This window comes from Amblyraja radiata, chromosome 4 (assembly GCF_010909765.2).
Source record: "Amblyraja radiata isolate CabotCenter1 chromosome 4, sAmbRad1.1.pri, whole genome shotgun sequence".
NCBI classification, from domain to species: domain Eukaryota; kingdom Metazoa; phylum Chordata; class Chondrichthyes; order Rajiformes; family Rajidae; genus Amblyraja; species Amblyraja radiata.
This window is the reverse complement of record NC_045959.1, coordinates 56028105-56054307: the sequence shown is the minus strand read 5'-3', so window position 1 is coordinate 56054307 and position 26203 is coordinate 56028105. Positions and strand designations below refer to the sequence as shown.

The window sequence follows — 26203 nt, the reverse complement described above, 5'->3', positions numbered from 1 at the left end:
CTGTTATGCTGCTGCAGGTAAGAATATCTTTGTTCTATTCTCGGTACATATGACTTTTGACTCATTATTGAAACTCATTAACTAAAAGAAAAACACGCAGAGACGGAGACAGTTTCTGGCAAAGCCTTTCTCATGTTTTTGTTGAGCTTCAGTATTTGTAAATGGGTTCGGGCGTTGCTGCTATGGATTACGGTTGCCAAGGGCGTGGATTGAAACACCGAACCGTGCCTAGCTACAAAACTCTTATGTCTCACGCCACGGTCTAGTTGCTGTTTGGGATCTCAAGCACTTCACCTGATCTCGCCCGGGGGCTGGGCAAATCACTCAGCCGTTGCTAAACTACTGCTCCTGCCTGCCCCAACCCCTTCCAGCTCAGCTTCTCTCAACCAAAGATACTAGAGCAAGCTCTCAACACTCAATAGCTGGACGTCCCACAGTAGCGATTCCCTGAGGAGAACCGGGAGATCGCGATCGATGGCTTGGATTAAGTCGAGATATATCTTTTGTCTCTTCCTTTTAACGGTAGGAATTCATGTTAATTTAGGCTAACATTTCCAATTGTTTGTGTGTGTGTGTGTGTGTGTGTGTGTTTTGCAAGCTTAATCCTATCATTGGGTTGCTTTAGAACTTCTGCAAACGAATCTAATCTTGTCCCAGGAGAAACATGTTGTTCACGCTCAAAGTTTTATTAATTCTGAGTTGAGTTTATTGTCACATGTACTGAGTACAGCGAAAAGCTTTTTTGTTGCGTGCTATCTATTCTAGCATCGAATCCAATAACTAGAATGCAGTCCCGAACTACTTTCTACCTCATTGGAGACCATCGGACTATCTTTGATCGGACTTTACTGGCTTTATCTTGCACTATTCACGTTATTCCCTTATCCTGTATCTGTACACTGTGGCTACCAATTCATGTATTGTCTTACTGCAGACTGGTTAGCACGCAACAAAAGCTTTTTTACTGTACCTTGGTACACGTGAAATAAACTGAACTCAGATTTAAGCAGGTGATTTACAGATTATGGGAATGAAATGTGTCTGAATTTTGACTTCGTTGCTTATTTAAGGAGATAGCATGGAGGATAACATGGAAGATCTGCAATATTGGATTGTAATTCTTCTGTGATTTCTTTTAACCTTCTTTCATAATACTCCTGTAAAAGTACAAAGGAAATTTTGCTCAAGGGCAAGAGGGTGGCACAGCGGTAGAGTTGGTGCCACACAGCGTCAGGGACCTGGGTATGATCCTGACCTTGGGTGCTGCCTCCGTGGAGTTTGTACGTTCTCCCTGTGACTGCGTGGCTTTCCTCCGGGTGTTCCGGTTTCCTCCCACATCCCAAAGACGTGCGGGTTTGTAGATTAATTCTCCTCTGTAAATTGTCCCCTCAGTGTGTTGGGGAGAACGAGTGTATAGGGTGATTTCACGAAAGGTCACTGGATCATAGATCCTCACCCACGTGACCGCAAAATCCAACTGGGGTACAAGCGTCACTTCCAGTACATGTTATTGATGCTGAAAACGCGAACTTTCACACCCGTTAAAAACCGCGAAAACGGCCCGTTTATGAGCTGTAAATAATTGCCAGTCGGGGTGACCGTGAGACACAGTTATCTTACTTTAGCTAAGGAATGGGATAATTGTCAGCTGTTAATTGGATAATAATAATAAAATGTCCTGATTTTGTCCAATTAACAGCTGACAATTATCCCATTCCTTAGCTTGCATCTGAGTAAAATTCATTTCAAAACGCATTGATAGTTTACGGTTATTTAAATGGTAAATGTAGCTTCAGAAGCGTTTCCATTTTGTATGTTAAAACCCACCTGAGAACCATGGGTGATTTTGCAATTTTACTGACGGATTTTTCACTTTTAAAACTTTTCATATAACAAATGAATAAAGATAAAACGTCAATAACGCCTTACTTTTGATGAAATGCAGCGAGCAAACGCGATAATTCCCGATATTTTCGATCTTTATATCTCCACGGCGAATGTCCGCTAACCACTTCCGCTGTTGTTGCCCCTTCAGCTCCCTCTTGTATTTACCTTCGTTTTTATCTATCTTCTGGACTGTAAAGTAAGATAACTGTGTCTCACGGTCACCCGGACTGGCACAGTTATTTACAGCTCAAAAATGGGCCGTTTTCGCAGTTTTAAACGGGTGTGAAAGTACGCGTTTTTGAGCATCAATAACATGTACTGGAAGTGATGCTTGTACCCCAGTTGGATTTTGCGGTCACGTGGGTGAGGATCTATGATCCAGTGACCTTTCGTGAAATCACCCTATGGAGTGATCGCTGGCCGGTGGGCCAAAGGGCCTGTTTCCATGCTACATCTCTAAACTAAACTAAACTAAACTCGTCTTGTGTCTACAAAATAATTCTGTTGGATTTTGAACAGAAAACAAAATGCTTCCTCTGTCTTTGCTTCCTGATGTTCTGGTGGGGTAGTTTAGTTTAGTTTAGTTTAGTGTATTTTAGTTTAGAGATACTGGAAACAGGCCCTTCAGCCCAACGTCCCAAGCCAACCGACATATCACATCTACACTAGTCCCACCTGTGTGCGTTTGGCTCATATCCCTCTAAACCCGTCATATTCATTTATGTACCTGTCTAAATGTTTCTTAAATGTTGCAATAGTACTTGCCTCTGGCAACTCATTCCATACCCCCACCACCCTTTGTGTGACAAAGTTACCCCTCGGGTTCCTATTAAATATTTCCCCCCTCACCTTAAACAAACGTCCTATGATTCTCGATTCCCCTACTCTGGGCAAAAGACTCTGTGCGTATACCTGATCTATTCCTCGCATGATTTTGTACACCTCTATAAGATCACCCAGGTATGTACCTGAATGGTGTCCCAACCTCTAAACAATGGCGATTCACCAGTTTGTTAATATCATGAACTGCAGATGCTGTTTTTCAATAAAAGGCACAAAGGGCTGGAGTAACTCAGCGGGTCAGGCAGCATCTCTGGAGAACTCTCTGGATTGGTGACGTTTCCGAATGTGACCCCTCTTCAGATACGAATTGTGACCTGGGATTGTGGGCTTGAGTTACAGGGAGAGGTTGAATAGGCTGGGACTTTTTTCTTTGGAGTGTAGGCGGCGGAGGGGTGACCTTATTGACGTGTACAAAATCATTACTGGCATGGATAAAGTGAACGCTCGCAGTCTGTTCCCCAAAAACTAGAGGGCATGGGCTTAAGAATAGGAGAGAAATTTAAGAGGGACATCAGGGGCAACTTGTTCACTTGAAGATTAGTCCATAAATGGAATGAACTGGCAGAGAGAGCCATAAAAGTGGATATAATGCCGACTTTTACAGGCACTGGGACAAATAAATGGATAGGAATGGTTTAGATGGAGATGGGCTAAATGTAAATGGACTAGCCCTGTGTGATAATTTAGCCAGCAGGGGCAAGGTGGATCGAAGGGTCCGTTTCGGTGCTCTCCAGCTCTCTGATTCTATACCTCTAATTACCCCTCTGCACTAGTTTAGTTTAGGTATAGTGCGGAAACAGATCCTTCGGTCCACGGAGTCCACGCCAACCAGTAATCCCCACACATTAACACTATCCTACACACACACACGGGACAATTTACAAATTTACCAAGCCAATTAACCTACAAACCTGTACGTCTTTGGAGAGTAGGAGGAAACCGGAAAAATCCCTATGCTGGTCATAGGGAGAACGTGCAAACACCGCACAGACAGCACCAGTAGTCAGGATGAAACCCGGGTCTCTGGCGCTGTAAGGCAGCAACTCTACCCCTGCAACACCGTAAAATATACCTCTAATGCTCTCTCGTTGCGTTCATTGTTGTTCACCGGTTTTATAGCCAGTCTGCATCAAATTTGATTTAGTCCAGGGATATAGCACAGAAACAGGCCCTTTGACTGACCATCGATCACCTATTCGCACTAGTTCTATGTTATCCCAATTTCTCATTCACTCTGACGCCTGAGGTCAGGATCGAACCCAGGTCTCTGGCACAGTGAGGCAGCGGCTCTACCAGTGGCGCCATTCCATGGCTGTGTCGCAGCACGTTATAGCCCAGTGATCCAGAGGCCTGAACCAGCAACTCAGAAACACATGTTCAAATCCCGACATGTTGGCTGTGGAATTTAATTCCATTAATACTTTACTTGACACTTTAGAGATACAGCGTGGAAATAGGCCATTCAGCCCACCGAGTCCCTGCTGACCCGCGATCACCCACTACTATCCTACACACTAGGGGCAACGAAGCCAGTCTTTGGAGTGTGGGAGGAAACTGAAGCAACCGGGGAAAACCCATGCAGATCATGGGGAGAACGTACAAACTCCGTACAGATGGCGCCCTTAGTCAGGAACCGTGGCCGGGTCTCTACTGCTGTGCCACCATGCTGCTGTGTAGTAAGTAGGAAGTTGCGAAGTAGGGTGGGAGCGTTGGTGCAGCAGTAGCATTGCTGCCTCACAGCGACAGAGACCTGGGTTCGATCCTGACTGCGGGTGCTGTCTGTATGAAGTTTATACGTTCTACTCATAACTGCGTGGGTTTTATCCGGGTTCTCTAGTTTCCTCCTACGCTCGAAAAACACACAGGTTTGGAGGTTAATTGGTTTCGGTAAAATTGTAAATTGGCCCTAGTGTGTAGAATAGTGCTAGTGTACAGGGATTGCTGGTCGACATGGACTCGATGGGCCGAAGGGCCTGTTTCCATGCTGTATCTCTAGTCTAGTCTAAAGAAATATGTGGGGAGTTTTTTTACAGTGGGTGCCTGGAACATGCTGCCAGTGGTGGTGGGGAGGCAGATACGGTAGTGGTGTTCAGGTGGCTTTTAGTTAAGCAGACACAAGAAACTGCAGATGCTGGTTTACAGGAGCATCTCTAGACAATATGGATAGGCTACATATTGGCTCAGGAACATCTTCAGACTGTTCTGAAGTCTGAAGAAGGGTTTCGGCCTGAAACGTCGCCTATTTCCTTCGCTCCATAGATGCTGCTGCACCCGCTGAGTTCCTCCAGCAATTTTGTGTATCTTCAGACTGATTGTAACAGTGGTGGGTGGGGGGGGGGGGGGGGGGGGGGGGGGGGGGAGCAGGAAGAGAGGTGTGGGTGAGACAAAACCTGGCAAATGATAGGTGGACACGGGTGAGGGGGAGATTGATTTGCTGATGGTTTGGACAAAGGCCAGGGATGAAAACACAATAAGTATGAGATAACAAGGGAAGGATAGGAGAGGCATGAAATGCGAAGCAAGGAGAAGGGATATGTGGATGGGGACAGGGAAAGGGTAAAAGAAGAAAAGGGTGTGCATCTAGGTGTGGCACAGGGGGGAGCGGGGTAGAAATTAAGGGGGAAGTGTAAGCAGGGTAGACAATCAAACCCTTTTTCCCAGGGTGGAAATAGCTAAAGGAGGCCATAGGTTTAAAGTGTGAGGGGCGAAGTTTAAAGGAGCAAACTGTCCTTGTTTACACCCCTCCCTCACCCATCGCCCATGTTTACCTATTACCTGCCAAGCTTTGTCCTGCCCTTCCTCTCTTCTAGCTTTCCTCCTCCCCACCCCTTTCACAATTAGTCTGACGAAGGGCCCCGAGCTGAAATGCCACCTCTCCATTTTCTCCAGATTGCTGCCTGACCAGTTTGAGTTACCCCAGTACTATGTGCCTTTTTTTTTAAAGGAGATATGCAGAGCATGTTTTGTTACACAGAGGGTGGTGGGTGCCATGGAGACAGATAAGACTGTGGCATTTGAGAGACCTTTAGATAGGCACCGGATATGCAGGGAATGGAGGTATAGGGGTCACGGGCAGGCAGAGGAGATTATTTTAACTTGGCAACATGCCCGGCACATATATTGTGGGCTGAAGGGCCTGTTCCAGTGCCGTATTGTTCCACGTTCTATGTTGTTATTGTACCTGCCTCAACCACGACCTCTGGCAGCTGGTTCCATATACCCACCATCCTCTGTGTGAAAAAGTTGCCTTTCAGGTTCCTTTTAAATCATTCCCCTCGCACCTTAAATCTCTGCCCTCTAATTTTTGATTGCCCGACTGTGCTTAAAATACTCATTATAGAAGTGCATTCACCGTATGCACCTCTATAAGATCACCTCACAGCTACCTACGAGGCAGAATATATTTCCACGTCTTCAGAAGAACATAAACCGTATAAGCCAAACACCAAGGAATGCATTGTGTAATTCAGAAGGAACTTCTTAATTCAAGGAGGGGTGAGAAAGTGGAATGGGTCTGAAAGGGAGCGGTTGAGATATATAATACAGGTACATTTCAAGGAGTGCTTGAGAGACAAGGAATACCAGGCACGCAGATAGATTTAGCTGTGGGAAGCTCGATGAAGGCTTGACTGGGACACAGATTATAAGTATTGTATCGGGGTGCCTGACAGCAATGGTTTGGGAACAGCTCCATCCAAGACTGCAAAAATTTGCAAGGAGTTGTGGACGCAGCCCAGACCATCGCACAAACCAACCTCTCTTCCATTGACTTCACCTACACTTCACCCTGCCCCGGCAAGGCCACCAGCATTAGTTTGTCCTCGAACAAAGTAAACTTGGTTGCACTTGGTCTGGTCTCTATATGACTTCAGTCTCATACCACCAGTTGCCAGGGAAAGGTTTTAGTTTAGTTACAGAGAAACATAGAAAATAGGTGCAGGAGTAGGCCATTCGGCCCTTTGAGCCAGAGAATCATATCATTCAACATGATCATGGCTGATCATCCAAAATCAGTACCCCATTCCTGCTTTCTCCCCATATTCCTTGATTCCATTAGCCATAAGAGCTAAATCTAACTTGGGACGACAGATAGCACAATGGGCTAAGTGTTCGGCTGGCAACCGGAAGGTAGCTGGTTCGAATCCCGCTTGGAGTGCATACTGTCGTTGTGTCCTTGGGCAAGACACTTCACCCACCTTTGCCTGTGTGTGTCCTTGGGCAAGACACTTCACCCACTTCACCCACCTTTGCCTGTGTGTGTGGATGTAATTATGTGAAGCACTTTGGGGTCAATGCAAGTTGACTAAAAATGTGCTATATAAATAAAGAAATTTAAATTTAACTCTGTACCTTCTGCCGAAAGGGAGCAGGGAGAAGAAGGAATGACCAAGGTGGGATAAGTCTTTGATTATGTCAGCTGCTTTCCCGAGGCAGCGTGAAGTCTAATAGTCTCGATAGTTAACAATCTCAGCAAGGGTATGCTGTGCTAGTGGCTATTTGATTTATTCTTTTTTTTTAGACATCTTGTGTCACCAGAAAGTCCAATAGTTATTGGCAATTGCCCTTAAAAGGGCAGTGGTGTAGCCTTCTCAGCTCAAATTGCACCCGGGGGAAGGGAGTTACAGAATTTAGATGCACCTAGAGAAACATGACAGCTAATTTTCCAAGTTTCCTGTACAGACAAGCCCCTGTGATCTCCAGTATTCCCACGCATTAAAAATAAGCCTTTCCCTTCCTTTTACTATGGTGCTTGTTCACAATGCTGAATAAACTCTTACATCCCTGCATGCTTTTCCACTACTAGGGGCAGCACAGTAGCACAGCAGTAGAGTTGTTGCCATACAGCGCCAGAGACCCGGGTTTGATCCTGACTACCAAGATCCCGGAGAAAACCCACACAGATCACGGGGAGAACGTACAAACGTGTTGTTTGGTTTAGTTTACTCTAGCGACACTCTAGGGGCTAGTGGAGTCAAGGGATATGGGGAGAAGGCAGGCACGGGTTATTGATAGGGGACGATCAGCCATGATCACAATGAATGGCGGTGCTGGCTCGAAGGGCCGAATGGCCTCCTCCTGCACCTATTTTCTATGTTTCTATGATACAGCACAGAAACAGGCCCTTCAGCCCACCGAGTCAGCGCTGACCAGTGACCCCCGCACACTAACACTATCCTACACACACTAGGGACAATTTACAATTTTACTGAAACCAATTAATCCACAAACCTGCACGTCTTTGGAGTGTGGGAGGAAACCGAAGCACCCGGAGAAAACCCATGAGGGTCAAGGGGAGAATGTGCAAACTCTGTATAGACAGCACCCATAGTCAGGATCGACTCGGGTCTCTGGCGCTGTGAGGCAGCAACTCTACCACTATGCCACCGTGCCGCCCTATAGGATAGTGTTTGTGTGCAAGGATTGCTGGTCAGCACGGACTCGGTGGGTCAAAGCGCCGGTTCCTGTGCTGTACTGTCCTGTGTTCTACGTTAATACATAGCAGGGGCAGGATCAAGGTTAGTGAATGCCCCTCTCTGGTTCCTAGTTCCTCTGCTTCTATTTTAAAGCCAAGATACTGTAGACCTGGGCACCATGGTTCATGCCCATTAAAAATTTAATTTCATTTTGACAAACTGGTTTTGTGGCATTGAATAGGAAATAGATTTAATTTTGGAGCTTTGATTTAGACGTGGGAGGAAAGAAGTGTCTGTTGGCATGTCCAGCAAGTTTATTTTAGTTTAGTTTATGTTTTGTTTAGAGATAGTGTGGAAACAGGTTATTCGGCCCACCGAGTCCATGCCAACCAGCGATCACCAATACACTAGTTCTATCCCACTAGAGATCATTTACAATTTACAGAGCCAATTAACCTACAAACCCACATGTCTATCGGATGTGGGAGGAAACTGGAGCACCGGAGAAAACCCAAACAGATCACAGAGAGAACGTACAAACTCCGTACAGAAAGCACCTGTGGTCAGGATCGAACCTGGGTCTCTGATGCTGAGAGGCAGCAACTCTGCCGCTGCACGATTGTGCTCCCCCAATATACTCCGTATTCACAGAGCCATGGACGGCAATGCAATGACCTTCCTTGTGGCATTTAGAACATGGAACAGCACAGGAACAGGGCCTTCGACCCACAATGTCTGTGCCGAAACTGATGCCAAGACAAACTCTTATCAGCCTGCACTTGATCTCTATCCCTACATTCTAGGGCAGCACCGTGGCGCAGCGGGTAGTGTCGCTGTCTCACAGTGCCAGAGACCCGGGATCAATTCCAACCTTGGGAACTGTCTGTTTGCGGAGTTTGCACGTTGTCGCTGTGACTGTGTGGGTTTTCTCTGGGTGCTCAGGTTTCCTCCCACATCCAAAGGATGTGCAGGTTTGTAGGTTAATTGGCTTCTGTAAATTGCTGCTGGTGTGTAATGCCCCTGTCCCAATTAGGAAACCTGAACGGAAACCTCTGGAGACTTTGCGCCCCACCCAAGGTTTCCGTGCGGTTCCCAGAGGTTTTAGTCAGTCTCCCTACCTGCTTCCACTACCTGCAACCTCCGGCAACCACCTGCAACCTCCGGGAACCGCGCGGAAACCTTGGGTGGGGCGCAAAGTCTCCAGAGGTTTCCGTTCAGGTTTCCTAAGTGGGACAGGGGCATAAGGGAGTAGATGAAAAACTGGGAAAACATAGAACTAGTGTGAACGGATGATCGGTGGTCTGCCTAGACTTGGTGGGCGAAAGGGCCTGTTTCCATGCTGTATCTCAAAACTAAACCCTGCATATCCATATGCCCATCCAAATGTCTCGTAAGTAACACAATCATATCTACCTCCACCACCACCCTCGGCAACATATTCCAGGCACCCACCACCCCTGTGTACAAAAACTTGCCCTGCACATCTTTAACTTTGCCCGTTTCATCTTAAATCTATGCACTTTTGTATTTGACATTTCCATCCTGGGAAAAATGTTCTGACTGTCTACCCTTTCAATGTCTCTCATAATTTTATATACTTCTAGCAGGTAAATTTATCTTGATTGTCATAGAGTAGAGTTGTATGACAGAGTCAGAGAGTCACACAACGTTGAAACAGGCCCTTCGGCCCAACTTTCCCACACCGATCAACATATCCCATCTACAGTAGCCCCACCTGCCTGCGTTTAGCCCATACCCCTCGAGTAGGGGAATCGAGGACCAGGGGACATAGGTTCAAGGTGAAGGGGAAAAGATTTAATAGGAATCCGAGGGGTCACGTTTTCACACAAAGAGTGGTGGATGTATGGAGCAAGCTGCCAAAGGAGGTAGTTAGGCCCATCGTTTAAGAAACAGTTAGACTGGTACATGGATAGGACAGGTTTGGAGGGATATGGACCAAGCACAGGCAAGTGGGACTAGTGTAGCTGGTGTGAGCAAGTTGGGCCGAAGTCCCTGTTTCTACACTGTACCACTCTATGACTCTATCCCTCTAAACCTATCATTTCCATGTACCTGTCTAAATGATTCAGAAACATTGCAATAGTACCTGCCTCAGCTGACTACGGGTGCTGTCTGTACAGAGTTTGTACGTTCTTGCCATGTGGACCCAGCACACTGATGTAATTATAAATAAAGCACATCAACGCCTCTACTTCCTGAGAAGATTACGGAAATTTGGTATGTCAGAGAGGATTCTCTTGAACTTCTACAGGTGTACAGTAGAGAGCATATTGGCTGGTTCGGCAAATTGAACGCCCAGGAGCGGAAAAGACTGCAAAAAGTTGTGAACACTGCCCAGTCCATCATCGGCTCTGACCTCCCCACCATCGAAGGGATTTATCGGAGTCGCTGCTTCAAAAAGGCAGCCAGCATCCACATCATCCTGGCCACACACTCATTTCATCCCTGCCATCGGGATGAAGGTACAGGAGCCTGAAAACTGTAACGTCCAGGTTCAGGAACAGCTTCTTCCCTACAGTCATCATGCTATTAAACACTACAACCTCAAATAACCTCTGAACTACAGTAGACTATTATTATTATTATTATTATTGCACTACTGTTGTATATGTGTGTGTGTGTGTACTTGTGGGTATGTGTATAAAATATATATACACATTGAACTTTTTTTTTCTCTCTCGTTTATCATATTGTTTACACTGTACTATGTTTACATATTCTGTTGTGCTGCAGCAAGTAAGAATTTCATTGTTCTATCTGGGACACATGACAATAAAACACTCTTGACTCTTGACCCTCGTGAGTTTTCTCCGGGTTCTACGGTTTCCTCCCACAGTCCAAAGACTTACAGGTTTATAGGCTATTTGGCTTTGGTAAAATTGTAAATTGTTCCTAGTGTGTAGGATAGTGTTAGTATAGTTAGGATAGTTAGGAGTTTTGGTCTCCTAATCTGAGGAAAGACATTCTTGCCATAGAGGGAGTACAGAGAAGGTTCACCAGACTGATTCCTGGGATGGCAGAACTTTCATATGAAGAAAGACTGGATAGACTCGGCTTGTACTCGCTAAAATTTGGAAGATTGAGGGGGGATCTTATAGAAACTTACAAAATCTTAAGGGGTTGGACAGGCTAGATGCAGGAAGATTATTCCAGATGTTGGGGAAGTCCAGAACAAGGGGTCACAGTTTAAGGATAAGAGGGAAGTCTTTTAGGACCAAGATGAGAAAAATATTTTTTCACAGAGAGTGGTGAATCTGTGGAACTCTCTGCCACAGAAGGTAGTTGAGGCCAGTTCATTGGCTATATTTAAGAGGGAGTTAGATGTGACCCTTGTGGCTAAAGGGATCAGGGGGTATGGAGAGAAGGCAGGTATGGGATACTGAGTTGGATGATCAGCCATGATCATATTGAATGGCGGTGCAGGCTCGAAGGGCCGAATGGCCTACTCCTGCACCTATTTTCTATGTTTCTATGTTTGTCATTGTTCATGAAATGTCCTTCCTTCTGAGGCAAGTTCGTAAGTTACAGATTTGGCCCTTCGAGCCAGCACCGCCATTGAATGTGATCATCCCCAATCAGTACCCCGTTCCTGCCTTCTCCCCATATCCCCTGACTCCGCTATTTTTAAGAGCCCTATCTAGCTCCCTCTTGAAAGCATCCAGAGAACCTGCCTCCACCGCCCTCTTGAGGCAGAGAATTCCAGACTCACCACTCTCTGTGAGAAAAACTGTTTTCTCGTCTCCGTTCTAAATGGCTTACTCCTTATTCTTGAACTGTGGCCCCTGGGTTCTGGACTCCCCCAACATCCTGCACCATTTTCTATGTATACGGGGATCGCTGGTTGGCGGTGGGCCGAAGAGCCTGTTTCCACGCTGTATCTATAAAGTACACTAAACTAAATAATATGGAATACTCTGTTGTTAATTCGCAATGTCGACACAGAATTTGAAACTGTAGCTTTTGATTATGGTTAATTATTAAAAGTATTTTTCCTTTGTTCGGTTCCAGGTGTGTTCTCAGACTGGAAAAGGCTGCAAGAAAGGATTTGCCAATCACCGGTTTAAGTCGGTGGTTTCTCCACAGCTGTTTAAAGGGGAGGATGTGCTTAAAGGTGATGTTTATTATAATAGTTTAAAGCATTAATAAAGTATTTACAGTCAAGAAACAGGCCTTTCAGCCCAACTGGTCAATGTTAGTCACAGAGGTGGCACAGTTGTGCAGCTGGTAGAACCGTTGCCTCAGACCAGAGACCTGGGTACGATCATGAACTCGGCTGCTGTCTATGTGATGTTTGCACGTTCTCCCTGTGACTGCGTGGGTTTCCTCCATGTGCTCAGGTTTCCTCCCACATCCAAAAGACATAGGTTAATTGGCTTCTGTAAATTACCCCTAGTTCGTAGGCAGTGGTTGAGAACGTTGAATTACATAGAACAAGTATGAATTATCATTATTGTCGAACCTCCTCTGGGACCACGACACAAAGAGCTGCCATGCTCCAGCACCATCTTAGTGTGACTCAGTGGGATTGATGAGTTTGCTTTGTTGGGAGCCAGCATGGACCCTGAAGGCTGAATGGCCATCTTCCGTGTTGTTATACCGAAAATGCGGGAATTGGAGGGAATTGTGAAGGGGGGGGGGAAACTCGTTGAAACTTACCAAATACTGAAAGGCCTGGATAGTGTAAATGTGGAGAGGATGTTTCCACTAGTGGGAGAGTGTAGGTTCAGAGGCCATAGCCTCAGAATAAAAGGACGTACTTTTAAAAAGGGGATGAAGAGGAATTTCTCTAGTTGGACGGTGGTGAATCTGTGGAATTCATTGCCACAGACAACTGTGGAGGCCAAGTCAATGGATATTTTTAAGACAGATTGGTATATTGTTGATAAGTACGGGTGTCAGAGGTCATGGAAAGAAGGCAGGAGAATGGGGTTGAGAGGGAAAGATGGGTCAGTCATGATTAAATGGCAAAATAGGCTTTATATGCCAAATGGCCTAATTCTGCTCCTAGAACTTATGAACATTAACTTATTGAGTAAGGAAAAGGTTATTTGATCCCCTCTTCTATTCCTTCTGTACTGATGTATGATTGTTTTTTTAATTCCAGTTACTTTCCATTATTGCAATTTGGGAAAACACATTAGGTTAAGTACCAATGACGACAACTTTGGGATCCACTCCAACGGCAAGGTGTTTGCAACTCGTACCCAATACATCCACTCAACCTATCACTTCAAGGTTCTCGCAAAGGATTTAACAAGTCACGAGAAATGGAAAGTTCATGTCCATTTAGAGTCTTCGGCAAATCACCAGAAGCTGGTAAGAAATGTCATTTAACCAAGAATTTTTGGCAACTGCATGGACAGGAAAGGTTTTGAGTGATGTGATTTACTGAGACGGTGCATGAGTGGGAGGCACGGTGGCGCAGCGGTAGAGAGGTGGGTTCAATCCTGACTACAGGTGCTGTCTATACGGAGTTTGTAACTTCTCCCTGTGACACGCCTGGGTTTTCTCTGGATACTCCGGTTTCCTCCCACACTCCAAAGATGCACAGGTTTGTAGTTTAATTGGTTTCTGTAAAATTGTAAATTGTCCCTGGTGTGTAGGATAGTGCTAGTGTATGGGATGATCGCTGGTTAGTGTGGTCTCGGTGGGCCGAAGGGCCTGTTTCCAAGCTCTACCTCTGCAGTGATCCTGGTTAGGATGGACGAATCGGGCCAAACGGTATATTTTCATGCTCGTGTGACTCTAAAACCAGGCTTATTTACTTTTAATTTAGTTTAGTTTAGAGATGCAGCATGGAAACAGGCCATTTGGCCCACCGAGTCCATGCCAACCAATTATCACTCGTACACTAATTCTATCATGCACACTGAACAATTTACATAACTAAATAACCTACAAAACTGCATGACTTGGGAGGGAAACCAAAAAAAGTATGTTTGTACTTTGTGATTCATCTTGACATCCTCTGTCCTTCCCACAGAGGGAGTTATGCTTGTGGTCACTTCTGTGTTCCTTTAAAAAAAAATTTGTTTCATAGAATCGTTCAACATAGTTACAGCTTCAGTAAATCAGCCAAGTATAAAACTCCAAATTTACCAATCGAGAGGTAATTTACAGCAAGCATTGAGTAAGAGAGCATGGCTGCGGGGGGGGGGGGGGGGGGGGGGGGGGGGGGGTAGGTTTCCTTTTGAGGCAGTGACTCAATGATTCAACTCAAATGATATTTTAGTCAAAGATCCAGTAATTTAATGAAACTTGATTGACACATGTACCGAGGACAGCAAAATCCTTTGTTTTTGCATACAATACACAAAATACGCAAAGAGTTGCCACGTTTCTGGCAAAGACAAAGCTACAAAGTACTAATTATAAGTTCATGTTGTAGGAACAGAATTAGGCCATTCAACCCATCACAACTACTCCACCATTCAATCATGGCTGATCTATCTTTCCCTCTCAACCCCATTTTCCTGCTTTCACCCCGTAACCCTTGACACCTTTACTAATCAACAATCTACCAATCTGCACCTTAAATATATCCATTGACTTGGCCTCCACAGCCTTCTGTGGCAATGAATTCCACAGGTTCACCAACCTCTGACTAAAGAAATTCTTTCTCATCTCCTTTCTAAAGGTACGTCCTTTTATTCTGAGGCTGTGGCCTCTGGTCCTAGGCTCTCCCACTAGTGGAAACATCCTCTCCACATCCACTCTATCCAGGCCTTTCACTATTTGGCAAGTTCCAATGAGATCCCCACTCATCCTTCTAAACTACAGGCCCAGTGCTGTCAAACGTTCATGATATGTTAACCCAATCATTCCTGGGATCATTCCCGGAAACCTCTTCTGGGCACTCTCCAAAGCCAGCACATTCTTCCTCAAATATAGGGCCCAAAACTGCTCACAATACTCCAAATGCAGTCTAACCAGTGCTTTATAAAGCCTCAGCATTACATCCTTGTTTATATATTCTAGTCCTTGCGAAATAAATGCTTGCATTGCATTTGCCTTCCTTACTAGACCTGATGCTCCCTTTTTATTCTCGGCGACCCCCCTCCCCCATCCCACTGGGACCCTCTTTGTTCTCGATCCCTTGTCCTGAAGATACCTTCGATGGTGGGGAGGTCAGTATCCATGATGGACCGGGCATTGTCCACCATCACTGCCACTGGGTTATTCAGGCCCAGAAAGCCAATTCCTCAACGTGGTTCAAAGGGGATTCAGATAAGCATTTGAGGGGTACGATTTCACTAAGTGCAGCGGTCAAAAGGACAGGGTGTAAGGCAGCGAGCAAACACCTGTAAGGAAGGGTGGAGTAACAGGTCTGTAGAAGGTGGGGAATAGCAGGAAAGCAGTCTGAAGGTTGGGCCGACGGAAGAGGGAGCCGATAATCCCGCCGATCTCCGTCAGTGAGCACGAACCACCAGCGAATAACCCCATCGCCGTCGTAAGTCACGGGTTCAGCGTGAAAGCGGGAAAAGGCGCGGAGAAGATTCACGAGGGTGTTGCCAGGACTTGATGGGCCTGAGCTATAGGGGAGGTTGAGCAGGCTGGGACTTTATCCATTGGAGCGCGGGAGGATGAGGGGGTGATCTTACAGATGTACAAATAATGAGAGGCACATTCTTTTACCCAGAGGAGGGGAATCAAGAACCAGAGGGCAAAGGTTTAAGGTGAGAGAGGAAAGATAGGAACCTGAGTGGCAATGTTTTTACACAAAGGATGATGCACGTATGGAACAAGCTTCAGGAGGAGTTAGTTGAGGCAGGTACTATCGCAACGTTTAAATATTATATGGATAAGTACATGTATAGGATAGGTTTGTAGGAATATAGTTCAAATACAGGCAGGTGGAACTAGTGTAGATGGGGTATGGGGTTTTGGTCGGTGTGTGTGTTGGGCTAAAGGGCTTGTTTCCACGCTGTATGATGCTACGTCTATAGGGTGTGGGAGAAAACTGGACAATCGGGTGGAAGCCTACACGGTCATAGGGAGAACATGCAAACTCCACCCAGCCAGCAACTAGACATTCTCCCTCGCATCCGCATCAACTCCCAAGGATTCGATCCTGACCACGGGTGCTGTCTGTGTGGAGTTTGCACGTTCTACATGTGACCACATGGGTTTTCTCCGGGTGCTCCGGTTTCCTCCCGCATCCCAAAGACTTGCGGTTTTGTAAGTTGATTATCCTTTGTAAATTGCCACAAGTGAGTAGGGAGTGGATGCGAAAGTGGGATAACATAGAAATAATGAGAAGAAGGGTCTCGACCCAAAACGTCCCCCATTCCTTCTCTCCAAAGATGCTGTCTGTCCCGCTGAATTACTCCAGCTTTTTGTGTCGAGGGCAGGGCCAGAGTTCCGTATAGAGGGGGTGGTGGCATCATGGGGAAGGCATTGTGTGGCCGGGGTCTGTAGCCCTCTGACGTTTTTGATTGTTTGGCAGGTTTTGGGGAAGCACGCTGTTCCCACGCTCCGTTTCCCGAAACACAGCAGCTTGCGCCGACAGAAGAGGGAGTGGATAATCCCGCCGGCCTCCGTCATGGAGAATGAATCAATAATGAAGAACCCCGTCGCTGTCGTAAGTCACGGGTTCAGCGTGGAAAGCGGGAAAAGGCGCGGGGAAGATTCACGGGGATGTTGCCAGGACTTAAGGGGCCTGAGCTATAGGGGAGGTTGAGCAGGCTGGGACTTTTATCCATTGGAGCGCAGGAGGATGAGGGGGTGATCTTACAGACGTGTACAAAATCATGAGAGGCACATTCTTTTACCCAGAGGAGGGGAATCAAGAACCCGAGGGCAAAGGTTTAAGGTGAGAGGGGGAATATAGGCACCTGAGTGGCAATGTTTTTACACAAAGGGTGATGCATGTATAGAACAAGCTTATGGAGGAGTTAGTTGAGGCAGGTACTATCGCAACGTTTAAATATTATATGGAGTAGTACATGGTGGCCGACTAGGAAAATGGGAGATGCAGCGAGACCTGGATGTCATGGTACACCAGTCATTGAAAGTGGGCATGCAGGTGCAGCAGGCAGTGAAGAAAGCGAATGGTATGTTAGCTTTCATAGCAAAAGGATTTGAGTATAGGAGCAGGGAGGTTCTACTGCAGTTGTACAGGGTCTTGGTGAGACCACACCTGGAGTATTGTGTACAGTTTTGGTCTCCAAATCTGAGGAAGGACATTATTGCCATAGAGGGAGTGCAGAGAAGGTTCACCAGACTGATTCCTGGGATGTCAGGACTGTCTTATGAAGAAAGACTGGATAGACTTGGTTTATACTCTCTAGAATTTAGGAGATTGAGAGGGGATCTTATAGAAACTTACAAAATTCTTAAGGGGTTGGACAGGCTAGATGCAGGAAGATTGCTCCCGATGTTGGGGAAGTCCAGGACAAGGGGTCACAGCTTAAGGATAAGGGGGAAATCCTTTAAAACCGAGATGAGAAGAACTTTTTTCACACAGAGAGTGGTGAATCTCTGGAACTCCCTGCCACAGAGGGTAGTCGAGGCCAGTTCATTGGCTATATTTAAGAGGGAGTTAGATGTGGCCCTTGTGGCTAAGGGGATCAGAGGGTATGGAGAGAAGGCAGGTACGGGATACTGAGTTGGATGATCAGCCATGATCATATTGAATGGCGGTGCAGGCTCGAAGGGCCGAATGGCCTACTCCTGCACCTAATTTCTATGTTTCTATGTTTCTATGTACAGGATAGGTTTGTAGGAATATGGTTCAAATACAGGCAGGTGGAACTAGTGTAGATGGGGTAAGGTGCTTTGGTCGGTGTATGTGTTGGGCTGAAGGGCTTGTTTCCACGCTGTATGATGCTACGTCTATAGGGTGTGGGAGGAAACTGGACACTCGGGTGGAAACCTATACGGTCAGAGGGAGAACGTGCAAACTCCACACAACCAGCAACTAGACATTCTCCCTCGTATCCGCATCAACTCCCAAGATTCGATCCTGACCACGGATGCTGTCTGTGTGGAGTTTGCACGTTCTACATGTAACCACATGGGTTTTCTCCGGGTGAAGGCAGGAGAATGGGTTTGAGAGGGAAATATAGATCAGCCATGATTGAATGGCGGAGTAGACTCCATGGACTGAATGGCCCAATTCTGCTCCTATGTCTTATGGTCCAAATATCTTATGGCAACATGTCTAGGGGCGGCATGGTGACGCAGTGGTAGCTGCTGCCTTACAGCGCCAGATTTGATCCTGACCATGGGTCCTGTCTGCACGGAGTTTATACCTTTTCCTCATGACCTGCGTGGATTTTTTCCGGGTGCTCCGATTTCCTCCCACACTCCAAAGACGTGTAGGTTTGTTTGGCTTCTGTAAAAACAAAATGTTTATGTGCCCTAGTGTGTGTCGTGCACGGGGTGATCGCTGGTCGGCACAGACTCGGTGGGCCGAAGGACCTGTTTCCGTACTGTTTTTCTAAAGTCTAAAGTAAAGTGCCAAGTCTAAAATCTCTGCTCACCATTTCCTCCTTTAGGTTGTCTCTGACATCAAAGACCCGGAACCGTTAACCTACACCATCACAGGACCAGGGGCAGACGAACCTCCAATTGGCTTGTTTGTGATCGACAAAATGTCAGGCTGTTTAAACATCACAGGCCAAGTGGATCGTGAAAAATACTCTGAGTTTGCGGTGAGTTCTCATCACTGGATATATATACAGTATATTTGCAAGTTCCTTTAGCTTGTGTTTAGGTCCAGGTTTAGCTTTGTTATAGTCGGTGTACAGTGTGTAGCTTTCTTTTGCATGCTAACCAAACGAATGATCCAAGCCGGGTGGCACGATGGCACAGCGGTACCATAGGCAGAGCATCGCCCACGCCAACCAGCGATTCCCGCACACTAACACTTTCCTACACACACACACACACACACACACACACACACACACACACACACACACACACACACACACACACACACACACACACACACACACACACACTAGGGACAATTTCCAAGTTTTTAACCAAGCCAATTAGCCTACAAACCTGTGCGTCTACAAAACTGCACGTCTTTGGAGCGTGCGAGGAAACCGGCGTACCCGGAGAAAACCCACGCGGTCACGGGGAGAATGTGCAAACTCCACACCGACAGCACCCATAGTCAGGGTCGAATCAGTGGGTGTGCATAAAATCATGAGGGGAATTTTGCCTTAATGCAGTCTCGTACCCAGAGTAGGGGAATCAAGAACCCGAGGACATAGATTTAAGGTGAGAGGAAAAATATTTAAGAGGAACCTGAACACTCACTCAGAGGGTGGTGGGTGTATGGAACAAGCTGCCAGAGTAGGTAGTTGAGGCAGGGACCATAACAAATTTAAAAGACTTTTGTACAGGTACATGCATAGGATAGGTTCAGAAGGACATGTGCCAAATGCAGGCAAATGGTATGTGCTTAGATGGGACATCTTGGTCGGCATGGATGAGTTGGGCCGAAGGGCCTGTTTCCGTGCTGTACAACTCTACGACCATGTGACTCCATGAAAGGAATGTGACAATCCTCCATTGCAAATTTATTTCAAAGAATGGCCAAGGCTTCATAACCATATATTCCTTGTGCCTTAAGATTCTTTTGTTATTTCAATTTCAGCTGACGGCACAAGCGCGGGATAAATATGGCCAACCAAAAGAGAATCCCCTGGAACTTAAGATTGTGGTTGAGGATATGAATGATAACGCCCCGGTATTCCAGCAGCAAGTGTTCGTGGGAGGTGTTGAAGAACGGTGCACATTAGGTAAGAACCATGAGCCGTCTTCAATGATCACCCGCTGAGCAGCTTTAAACTTCAAAGATAAAGTGCGGAAATAGGCCCTTTGACCCAAAGAGTCCACGCTGACCAGCGATCCCCACACACTAGCACCATCCTACATACCAGAGACAATTTACAATTTTTACAGAAGCCACTGAACTTTGGAGTGAGTGAGGAAACCCAAAGGAAACCCATGCCGTCACATGGAGAAAGTACAAACTCTGTACAGACAGCACTCGAGGTTAGGATTCAACCCAGGTCTTTGGCGTTGTAAGGCAACAACTCCACCGTGCCGCCCCTGATCTCTGCACAAGGAAATCTCTAAACCTCTGATCCTTCACCTCCAACCTAAGCTCTCTGTTTTTTAAACACCCGTGCTATGAGGGGGAGGGGACACGTTTCTGACGACCGCTCGGGTAGCTTACAAACCTAGGATGTGAACATTAGAGAGAAGAAGCAAGGAACTGCAGATGCTTCATGCCAAAAAAAGGCGTGAAGTGCTGGAGTAACTTGGCAAGACAGGCAGCATCTCTGGAGAACTCTCTGGATAGGTAACGTTTCAAGTTGGGACCCATCGTTAGACATGGATTGTTACCTGAGCTTGTGGGCTTGAGATAGGGTTTTGGGCTGGGACTAATGGTGGCGGGGGGTTGAAGAAAGCTGAAAGAGAGGAGGGGCATATTTAATTCTGTCATTTTAGGTAACATCCCTCTCCCTCTTCCTTCCTACCTCTCTTTCCTGTGCCGCCTCCCTCCCTGGTGTACACACATTTCTTCCGCTATCCTGCCCCCCTTTCCTCCCCACTAGCATCCACCCCCACCCATATACCTCCCCCTTTACATTCCAATCCTCTTCTCTCCTTATCCAACACCCTTTTGGCACAAGGTTAATTCCCGGGATGGTGGGACTGTCATATGCTGAGAGTATGGAGCGGCTGGGCTTGTGCACTTCGGAATTTAAACGGATGAGAGGGGATCTTAGATTATTAAGGGTCTGGACATGCTAGAGGCAGGAAACATGTTCCCGATGTTGGGGGAGTCCAGAAACAGGGGGCACAGTTTAAGAATAAGGGGTAAGGCATTTAGAACGAAGATGGGGAAACACTTTTTCACACAGAGAGTTGTGAGTCTGTGGAATTCTCTGCCTCAGAGGGCGATGGAGGCCGGTTCTCTGGATACTTTCAAGAGAGAGCTTGATAGGGCTCTTAAAGATAGCAGAGTCAGGGGATATGGGGAGAAGGCAGGAACGGGGTACTGATTGTGGATGATCAGCCATGATCACAATGAATGGCGGTGCTGGCTCGAAGGGCCAAATGGCCTACTCCTGCACCTATTGTGTATTGTCTATTGGCTCTTTATCATCTCTAGCCTTGGTCCACCCATCAGTCAATCAAACCCTCCTCACCTGTATCCACCTTTCACTTACCAGGTTCTGTAAACCCCCACCCCCCACCGCTCTTTTCCAGCTTTCTCCTCTCTACTACAATCAGTCCGCAGAAAGATCCCGGTCTGAAACGTCATCTGTCCATTCTCTCCACAGATGCTGCCCGACCCACCGAGTTACTCCAACACTCTATGTTTTGCTCAGAATTCCAGCATCTGCAGTTCTGTCTCTTTTAGACTTTAGACTTTAGAGATACAGCGTGGAAACATGCTCATCGGCCCACCCAACCCGCGCCCATCAGCGATACACTAGCACTATCCTACACACTAGGGACAAATTCCAAATGTTTACAGAATCCAATTAATCTACAAAACTGCATGCATTGTGAGTGTAAGAGTAAAACCAGAGCACCCGGATAAGACCAACACGGTCACAGGGAGAACGTACAAACTCCGTACAGACGGCACCTGTAGTCAGGATCGAATCCGAGCCTGGCGCTGTAAGGCAGCAACTCCACTGCTACGCCACCGTGTCGCCCCTGTTAGTTGAAACCTAACCAATGATGAGACCGGAAGTGCCTTGCAGCTGCGGCTCGCCTGCAGTCCGTTTTTCTTTTCTTTTATTGTTTTCTTTTGTCCCGTTGTTACAGTTTATTTTGGTTTATTTTAGTTGTGCATGTGTGGGGGGGTGGGAGAAACATGTTTTTGGACTCTTCCTTCGGGGGGGGTTCCGACCTTTCTTGCCGTATCCCCCGTCTCCGTCTCCATCTGCGCTGAGGCCTATCGCGGAACTGGCGGCCTCCAACTGGGACCGACCTCGAGGCTCCGGAGGCAGAGCCAGGACTTACCAACGCGAGGCTGGTCGACTTCGGGGTTATGGTGGCGTTGCGACCCGACTTCGGAGCCTCGGGGGCTCGGCCGTGGGCCAGTGGACGACATTGTCCCTGCTCCCTGGACAGAGAACCTGTTATTCGTCCAGCCTCTCCCCTCTTCCAGTTTTCTTCTCTCCCTCCCCCCCAAACCCCAATCCGTTTGAAGAAGGGTTCCGACCCAAGGGTCACCTATCCAAGTTCTCCAGGGATGTTTCCTGACCCTCTGAGTTACTCCAGCGCTCTGTGTCCCATCTGCAGAAGATACAGAAAACTAAAAGCACTATCATGAACAGCTTCTTCTCTGCTGTTATCAGACTTCTGAATGATCCTCCCATATGCTATGGTACTGTCCCAATTCTCCATCCTACCTCATTGCAGACATTGGACATTGTCTCTGGAACAGAAAGGTCTGTTTTACGCTGTAATACTCTATGACCATGACTCTATAACTAGTATGCTGCAATGCTGAGCAACTCTATTCCGCACTCTAGTATTTCTACCTGTTGTACGTGTTTGGCTCGATTGTATTCATGTATAGTATTATCTGATTTATAGTCATACTGCACAGAAACAGGCCCTTAGGCCCAACTTGTGCATGTTGACCAAGATACCCCATCTAATCTAGTCTCATTTGCCTGCATTTGCACTATCCCTCTAACATTTTCTATCAATGTACCTGTCCAAATGTTATTATAACACCTGCCTCAACTACCTCCTCTGACAGCTCATTCGATGTACCTACCACCTCCCGAGTAAAAAAAAGGTTCTCATTAAATCTTTCCCATCTTACCTTAAACCTATGTTCTCTGGTTGTTGATTACCCTAACCTGGGCAAAAGACCGTGTATTCATGCTATGATCTATTCCCTATTTATCCCTTCATGATTTTACACATGACTATATGATCATCCTCCGTCTCCTGCACTCGGGGAAGTAAAGTTACCCAACCCAACCCACCCTTGCCCTATGGCTCAGCCCATCAAGTCCTGACAACATCCTTGCACTCTTTCAACTTTAATGGCATCATTCCTAAAGCCAGCTGACCAAACTGAACACAATACTGCAAATGCAACCTCACAAAGGTCTTGTACAACTGTAACATAATGTCCCAAGCTCTATACTCATTGACTTGACTGATGAAGGCCAATGTACCAAAAGCCTTCTTCACCACCTTATCTACATGTGACGCGACCTTCAGGGAACTGTGTAACTGTGATCAGATAGCACACAAACAAAAGTTTTTCACTGTTCCTAGGGACCCATGACAATAAAGGGAATAATGTTTAGTGCAAGATAAAGTCCGATCAAGGATGGTTTGAATGTCTCCAATGAGGTAAATTGGAGGTCAGGACCTCTCTCTGGACAAATCTAGAGCTAAGCATAAAAACATGGGAGGAAACAGCTTTCTAGTTTTGCCATTTAGTTTGGGAACAGCGTCATCCATGACCGCAAGAAATTACAGAGAATTGCAGACGCAGCCCAGACCATCACACAAACCAACCTCCCTTCCATTTACTCCATCTAAACTTCATGCTGCCTCGGCAAGGTCACCAGCAAAATCAAGAACCAGTCTTACCCCGGTTACTCCCTCTTCTCCCCTCTCCCATCAGGCAAGAGGTATAGAAATGTGACAACGCACACCTCCAGATTCAGGGACTGTTTCTTCCCAGCTGTTATCGGGCAACTGTACCATCCTATCAACATCCAGAGAGAGGTCCTGACCTCCAATTTACCTCATTGGAGACATTCAAACCATCCTTGATCGGACTTTATCTTGCACTAAACATTATTCCCTTTATCAGGTATCTATACACTGTGGACAGCTTGATTGTAATAGTCTTTAGTCTTTGTAATAGACATAGTCTTTTCTCTGACTCAACTAAAAAGCTTTTCACTGTACCTCGGTACGCGTGACAATAATAATCCAAAGCTAAACCTAAGCCATTAATCTACATTTACATTGCGTTTTCTTCTAGGTACCGTGGTTCAGAATTTAACAATCATAGCCACAGATGCAGACATAGGAGCTAATGCCCAAATTGCCTACAGTATTCTATCCCAGGGAGGCATGAATATGTTTGAGGCATATGATAATGGAATGATTAGAACAATAGCAACTAACTTAGACAGAGAGGTTTGTATCAAAGATTCACTTTCTGCAACTCTGTTGAAGCTAATTTACAAATGTCCAGCCCAGCCTATTGAATTTGTTAGACACAAAGTACTGGTGTACTGGGGGAGGGGGGAGAGATTGGGGAGAGGGGGGAGAGAGAGAGGGGGGGGGTGGTTAGGGGAGGGGAGAGAGAGGAGGGTGGTTGGGGGAGGGGAGAGAGAGGAGGGTGGTTGGGGGAGGGGAGAGGGGGGGGGGATGGGGGGAGAGAGGGGGAGGGGAGAGATAGGGGGGGAGGGGAGAGATGGGGGTGGAGATGGGGAGAGCGGGCGGGAGGGGAGAGAGTGGGGAGGGGGAGAGAGAGGAATGGAGTGGGGGAGAGAGGAGAGGAGGGGAAGGAGGGCAGGGGTATATTGCTGGTGTACAGAAAGTACTTACATATAATAATGTTACAGTAAACTGTTTTGTCTTGTTCTGACAGACGAAAGATTTGTACACCCTTGTGGTGAAAGGGCAAGATTTGAATGGAAACTACCAGGGGTTGACTTCGACTGCAAACGTCCAAATCCAGATCCTGGATGTCAATGACAATATTCCTACCTTGGAAAAATATGAGGTATAGACGTGAGAATCCCCATAAAGGCTGCACACCCGCGTTGAACGGCTAGGAAAGCAAACCAACACCTCTACTTCCTTAGAAGGCTTAAGAAATTTGGCATGTCCCCACCACAGAAAGCATTTTATTGCGATGCATTGCAGCGTGATTTGGGAACAGCTCCATCCAAGATCACAAGTTACTGCAGAGCGATGTGGACTTAGCCCAGACCATCAAGCAAACCAACCTCCCTTCCATTGACTCAGTTTATGCTTCAGCCAGCCGTGGCAAGGCCACCATCATAATCAAGGACATAATCAGTCTCTCTCTTTTCCCCTCTCCCATCAAGCATGAGGTACAGAAGTGTGAAATTATACTCCTCTAGATTTAGGGACAGTTTCTTCCCAGCTGTTATCAGCAACTGAACCATCCCATCAACAACTAGAGAGCAGGCCTGAGGTACTATCTACCTCATTGGAGACCCTCAGACTATCCTAATGTTGCATTAAATGTTATTCCCTTCATCATATATCTGTACACTGAGGATGGCTCGATTGTAATCATGTACAGTATTGTCTTTCTGCTGAGTGGTTAGCACGCAACAAGAGCTTTTCACTGTACCTCGGTACACGACAACAAACGAAACTAAATTGAACTTAATGCTATCACTGCTGTTGTGAGCATTTTTGGTTTTTTGAAGGAAACTAAATACTCTCTCAATTAACAGTTTATTTTATAGATTGGTATTGGTTTATTATTGTCACCGAGATACAATGAAAAGCTTTGTTTGTGTGCTTTCCAGTCAAATCATGCCATACATGAGTATAATCAAGTCGTACACATGACCACAGGTAGGGGCAAAGAGAACAATACCAGAGTGCAGAGTACAATGTTACAGTGTTATAGCACTAGAGTTACAGAGCAAGTGCAGGGTCTGCAATGAGGTAGGTTGGAAGATCAGGACTAAACCCTTTCTTATTGGAAGCAAGGGAGCGGGCATGAGTCGACGCGCTAGGCGGGAGTTGCCTGGCTTTTACAGTGACCTCCTGAAAGCCAGGAATTTGGTTACCTTCAGCCAAGGCCCTGCTCCTCAGGGGGAGGAGGGTGTCGTGGCTGTGATGGTGGGTGTCGAGGAGAGGCGTGTGCATGGAGCGATTCCGGACGAGCTTACCCCCGCTCAGTCGGAATTGTTCATAGGTCCCATGGCCCGGGTTCCTCCCCGAGACCCGGCCCCATGCAACATGAGCCGCCTTTCCGAAATGCCCAGCGTGCCGTTCTGTGACGCAGAGAGGCGCGTACTGTACAG

At 46.6% G+C, this 26203-nt stretch overlaps 1 protein-coding gene across 1 annotated transcript in view; it reads left to right on the top strand.

The window, feature by feature from the left end:
* The first annotated feature begins 241 nt into the window (after positions 1-241).
* The window catches only part of LOC116972127 (cadherin-4-like), a 41426-nt gene continuing 15464 nt past the window's right edge, over positions 242-26203 (top strand). The window contains exons 1-9 of the mRNA XM_033019485.1: positions 242-522; positions 12174-12276; positions 13270-13481; positions 16612-16746; positions 18665-18813; positions 19394-19400; positions 19780-19924; positions 24169-24326; positions 24784-24918. Of these exons, the coding sequence (XP_032875376.1) occupies positions 475-522; positions 12174-12276; positions 13270-13481; positions 16612-16746; positions 18665-18813; positions 19394-19400; positions 19780-19924; positions 24169-24326; positions 24784-24918 (1092 nt within the window). The 5' untranslated portion in view covers positions 242-474. The remainder of the gene's footprint in view (positions 523-12173; positions 12277-13269; positions 13482-16611; positions 16747-18664; positions 18814-19393; positions 19401-19779; positions 19925-24168; positions 24327-24783; positions 24919-26203) is intronic.